General features: G+C 37.8%; 1 protein-coding gene across 1 annotated transcript in view; it reads left to right on the top strand.

Annotated features, from left to right (window-relative positions):
• Nucleotides 1-579: 579 nt before the first annotated feature.
• nt5e (5'-nucleotidase, ecto (CD73)) overlaps nucleotides 580-6,000 on the top strand; it is a 41,611-nt gene continuing 36,190 nt past the window's right edge. The window contains exon 1 of the mRNA XM_022664966.2: nucleotides 580-957. Coding sequence (XP_022520687.2) covers nucleotides 622-957 — 336 coding nt within the window. The 5' untranslated portion in view covers nucleotides 580-621. The remainder of the gene's footprint in view (nucleotides 958-6,000) is intronic.

Raw genomic sequence — 6,000 nt, 5'->3', positions numbered from 1 at the left:
AAAAACATGCAGATGTAATGTACTAATTCTCTTAATTTATCTTGGGTGTGTTGTGGGCGTAAAATGTAAAATAGACCAATCAGTGTGTCACTTGCCATTCCATAAGTAAGTAAGAGGCAAGAGCGCTCTTACTTTCGTACGTTTGTATCCTAAATAATCTTAAACGTCCTGCGTGTAGTGCGTCTCAAAAGAACACACTGACCTACGCTTATTTAAGGGAACAGCAATGTTATTTTATTTTTTATTTTGCTTATTGTTGAGATAAAAGTGGTATTTTTGCTCTTCTGCATGTCCGTGTGTGTGTGTTGAATGAGCAACAACCAATACAATCACACGTCTGGCATCGTGCCAACAGATTTCTTTTATAACAGATTTTTTTATGCATTTATGAATCAGCGAGATGTTTATTTATGCAGTGCAGCGCTGGACTTCGTATTGCGTGTCGTACAGACCTTAAACAGTCGGGATTCCCTTTGAGGTGTTCTGTACTCTGCTCCTATTGGTTGAGAAGCCCCGCCCTCGCTGTCTACGCCCCCTGCGCGTGCCCGGCTCCTGCCGCTGCCGCTTTTCTCCTCGTGCTGGGGCGCTCGCGGGCACTCTGCGCTTTTTGACGGTGGAGTGATGCGCAGGTGTCCGCGCGCGCTGCCCTCTCTGCTGCTGCAGCTGCTGCTGCTGTGTCTGTGCGCGTGCGCGGCGGACTGGGAGCTCGCGCTTCTTCACACTAACGATGTTCACGCGCGCGTGGAGGAGACCAACAAGGACTCGGGGAAGTGCACGAAGCCCCCCTGCTTCGCCGGGGTCGCGCGCAGGTTCACCAAGATCCGCGAGCTGCGGAGCCGCGAGACCAACTCGCTGCTGCTGGACGCAGGAGACCAGTTCCAGGGAACGGTGTGGTTCAATCTGTATAAAGGAGCCGAGGCGGCGCACTTCATGAACAAGCTCGGATACGACGCCATGGTGAGAAACCGGCCGCTCCATCCCTCAGTGTTTATTATCTAGGAGTCCCCCGCGCTGTGAACAGAGAGAGAAGGAGGAGGAGGGTAAACCTGAACTAATATTACAACATCACCAAACTCCCGCTCTAAACTTCACTCATTACTGCTCATAAATACACAGCACATCAACTAATCTCAACACTCAGACAACACTGACAACACCAACAACACTGACAACTTCAGTGTGTAGTCTCTCTGCTGCTGAAATAAACAAAAGAAAGTCAGTTTAACTTTAGAACTCGGCAATGTAACACTATTTTAACCCTTTAACCAGTGATGGAAAATGTAAGAATGCTTTTGCTGTTCTGTAATGCACAGAAAAGAAAACTCTAATATTTTATTATAAAATAAATCGAATTAACTCAAATATATAAGTTTATATAAATACTGGACTGGGCATGTGCAATAGGGCATCTTCAAGCTGGTGTTCCACAAAACACACAAGTTGCAGTGTTATTTGGAGTGAGCCCTACAGTACCATTTCCAAACTGAAGGCGAAGTTCCATATAACGGGGGATGTCAGAAAAGATGTGCCCAAAAAATGACACCTTAAGAATATTGTCACCAGTCGAGTCAGATAAGCTCTTTGGCAATAGCCAAATAGATAGGATTTTTCATGGGTGCAACATTCCGTAGCCCTGCTGCTCATATCACAAATGCATGTTTTTCAAATGTGGAACCGTTTAAAAGGGAAATAAACAAACATTTAAACCATTCAAAGATGTATTGCCAGTAAGCATTATTACAAAAAAGAAATAATCTACAACCCACACATTTTCTTACTTTTCGTGCTGTGAACAATGAGGTAGTGGACAAAAGTTTTTGGCCTTCACAGACACCTTACAAAAAACCCCTGCCCAGGTGGTTTGGGTCTAGTTAAAGTGCAGAGGAAAGGAGAAGCAGTTGATAATATCTCAGCACCTCTAGAACTTCTTTAAGACAGTTAGAGAACCATTACAGGTTTTACCTCCTGAAGCTAACTAAGAGAATAATGCCAAGAGTGGACAAAGTTGGCATCAAAGCCAAAGGTGCTACTTTGAAGAATATGAATTAAAAAAAAAATATGATAAAGCTTTGTTCTGTCTTAAAAATATTCTATTATTTACTGTGAAGCTTTGCAGTTTATGTGCATGCACAAAAAAAAAGGGCAGGTGGTATAACTCCAAAATAAAATCATGATTTTTCAGGGTATTTTTGCGATTATGATGTTTTATTTATTATAAATCTAACAGTTTCAGACAAAAAAAGTATAAACAGTGTAAAAAAAAAAAGAACATTTGTCTGTTTTGTAAACAGGGACTTACAAAGACTCTGTGTGTAAAATAATATAATAATAGTGTAACATAAATAAAGTAATTTAACAACAAAAATCTACCACAAAACTAAAATACAGCATATTTATTGCCTGCATATAAACTGTAAATACAGTAAAAAGCAAATAAAAGAATATTTCAAGAATATCGATCAACATTTTTTGTGATATTATTAGTTTTCTTTTGCTACTTAAATTATTTATTTTGTTACATTGTTATTATTTTATACCAAATCAGAGTTATAATTTAAAAGTGTTTGAAACTCGGCTGTATTAGCATATTCCTAAAATTTACAAAATAATTTTCAGGGTTTTTTTTTTTATTGCCAATTTTTCATATTATTATTGCAGAAAATTTCCTGAAATATTGTAAAATTATTTTAGACCTATATCGCCCACCACTAATCATGATACATTTTCTCATCATATCAATAAAATACTTTTTTAAATATATTAAGGACACCATTAGTGCTTAAAGAACACCGATGGACAGAGAGCACAATTTGTCCAGTTTAATTAGATAAGCTGCAGTATATTTTGGATATAATCAGTGTACTCAATTTGAATAGGGTTTTTTTGGGGATCTGTAACTTCTGATGCATTTTCACTACAATCACATGTGTCATGGTAAGTGTTGTGTATTGTAAGTTGTAAGTAAATATTGTGATATAATATTGTTGCCATATTTCCTCACCCTTTTTAAGTTATCATTTTCAAGTTATCATTCTCAGGTAAACTTTTATCATCACGTATAAACCTACTCCAAGGTGAAACTCATGGGTTAAAGTACTTCAAAACATGGTCCTCAAACGTTTAAGACCACATACCACGCAGGATTTTCCAAGCATTTTCGCAGGAACTGTTAACATCTGTTTTGCTAGTGGTTCTTCTCCAGTTGTGGTGATTGCCTGCTTGTGTCAATTCACTGTTTCTGGTTAATGCAGAATGCTTACTGAGAGCTGAGACGTTCAGCACATAGAACTACAGTGTCTACATGGCATCACCTTGAACTCTAATTTAATTATTTAGCTACTACTCTTAATGTAGAAACTATTGTGAACTACTTGGTAACCGGTTGCTTTAGCACAAGTTGTGGAGTTCCACAGGGTACTATTGTAAGGCATATGAAACCTATGTATGAGAGAAGAACTGAAGTGTAGACTTACAAAGAGGGTGTTATGGTTTAAGCGCTAAACACACACAAATGTAATGTTATGAAAATTGCATATGAACCTTTATAGATTTCCATCCCTAATTTGGAACATATAGACAATTTAATGAGGACATCTGGCGCACCACATTGGGATGCTTCACATACCACCAGTGGTTCACATGGCACATGGTGAGGACAATTACCAGGGAACACCTACTTTGTGAGAGGGAGATTCTGAAGGCAATTAACTTTATACAGCAACACCTGTAAAAGTGGTGTGTTGCATGGGTCCTCCTAAATTGGGTGTTTATATTACAGATTAATTACAGTGTAATTAACTCCAATTCTACTGGGAATTACAGCATTATTTGCATGTTTTATATTTACAGTTCCCATTTACTGCCTAGTTAATATAATCAAATTTATACAGTCTCTGGAGTTCACAGAGAAGTCAGCATACAGCTACATACCTACATACAGCTCTGGAAAAAAAAAATGAGACTATTTATAGGTATATGTTTGAGTAAAATGAACATTGTTGTTTTATTCTATTACTACAAACTACAAACAACATTTCTCCCAAATTCCAAATAAAAATATTGTCATTTAGAGCATTTATTTACAGAAAATGAGAAATGGCTGAAATAACAAAAAAGATGCAGAGCTTTCAGAACTCAAATAATGCAAAGAAAACAGTTTCATATTCATAACGTTTTAATAGTTCAGAAATCAATATTTGGTGGAATAACCCTGGTTTTTAATCACAGTTTTCATGCATCTTGGCATGTTCTCCTCCACCAGTCTTACACACTGCTTTTGAATAACTTTATGCCACTCCTGGTGCAAACATTTAAGCAGTTCAGCTTGGTTTGATGGCTTGTGATCTTCCATTTTCCTCTTGATTATATTGCAGTTTTTTTTAATATGTTAAAATCAAAGAAACTCATTATTTTTGAGTGGTCTCTTATTTTCTTCCAGAGCTGTATTTGTAACTTTACTGACCAGCAGCACATTGTGACTCCTGGGCACTGGATTTATGTTTAGGTGTGTTTATTCTATTACACACCTCTGCTACATGTTTTAAGCTGTTTTCATGGTTAAAGATGTTTTATGCTAGAGTATAGCTCCACTAAAGATGCACATGGAGATATAAGTATTTTTTTCTTCTACATGTCTGCTGATACTGAAACACTTGACTGAGAACTGAGCAGTGCTTGCGTTTGTGACTTTGTGACCATCTGCACACTGTTTGATATAAGGCCCACACACAATCCAACCTCTTCCAACAATCCAACCAATCTTTTTCCCTCTTTCTTCAGCAGTGCAGCCAAGAAAAGAGTAGTTAATTAACTAAATGAATGGCCTCTTGTCTATTGAAGCACTCTGCTTGTACAGTTGAAAAGGCTTCAGCCTGAATACAGATTATTCTCATTCACAGTGTGTGTTAAATGTAGTAATGTTTGAATGATGCTGAACTTCCACAATAATAATGTTGATTACATTTATCTGAATTGATAAATGACAATAACTCAGTTAACTCCAGTAAAAGGGTAGGCAACATGGTAAATATACATATTACCTTTTTAAGAAATTCTTATGAAATCTGTCTGTACCACAGTATTATGACACAGAAACCTCTGTCAAAACTTTCTCCCAAAATGAACGAATTTAACCGGACTTACAGGACTGGTTATTTTCTTCATTATAAACCTGCAGTTGGTTAGTATTCTTTAAGAGCTAACATTATCCACAACACTCTCAGGAAAAAAAACATATAGTTTGACACAATACCAAATTGCTTCTCCCAATGCACTTGTTTCGTTCTGTGTGTGTGTCAGATTGTTTTAAAAAGAAAGTGGTGAATGCAGGAATAGTAAAAGTTTCCACTTGGAAAGTGTGGTTTGTGTCTGGCTAACATTTACAGTGCTGTGTCATTTCAAGAGAGGCGAAACAGAACAGTCCAATCAGAGCAAGCTATACCTTATGCTCAGCAGTCTAGGGTATGTTCTCAATACAGCACTAACTGTACTGTGAATGAGTTGTAGCAGCTGTGTGTAAGGAGCTTCTCAGTGTTTTCATCCATCTTCTTGACTTCATGGCGTTTTTGGTAAACTTAAGCCTAACAGCAGAATCAAATAAATTTCTTCAGTTCTATAATTCAGTCCAGTTTAAATGATCAGGTGGTAATATTGGATGAGTCAGGTCCTGTTTCCTTTCTTTGTCCAGCTGTCTTGTGTCCTCATCACCCTGCCTCTGCCCTCTATGTCATCTCCCCCACCTAGTCGGTCTAGTCTTGTTAGTGGGTGGTGTGTGTGTGTGTACAGGCCCCCCTTTGTACTGAATAACAGTGTCTGATGTGGTTTGTTTGTAATTTTTGCTGCAGTTTCTTCAGTACCCATAATCTATACAGAAACAAAACATTGCGGTTGTTTGACGTACAATAGGGCTGCATGATATTGGAAAAATGTTACAAATGTTCTTTTTTTGGCAATATATATCATGATATTAAACAATGCAAGGCCCATGACACTCACCTGGAC

This window comes from Astyanax mexicanus, chromosome 1, assembly GCF_023375975.1.
Source record: "Astyanax mexicanus isolate ESR-SI-001 chromosome 1, AstMex3_surface, whole genome shotgun sequence".
In the NCBI taxonomy this organism is placed as follows: Eukaryota; Metazoa; Chordata; class Actinopteri; order Characiformes; family Acestrorhamphidae; genus Astyanax; species Astyanax mexicanus.
The sequence above is the reverse complement of the archived record's forward strand: the minus strand, read 5'-3'. Positions and strand labels throughout refer to the sequence as shown.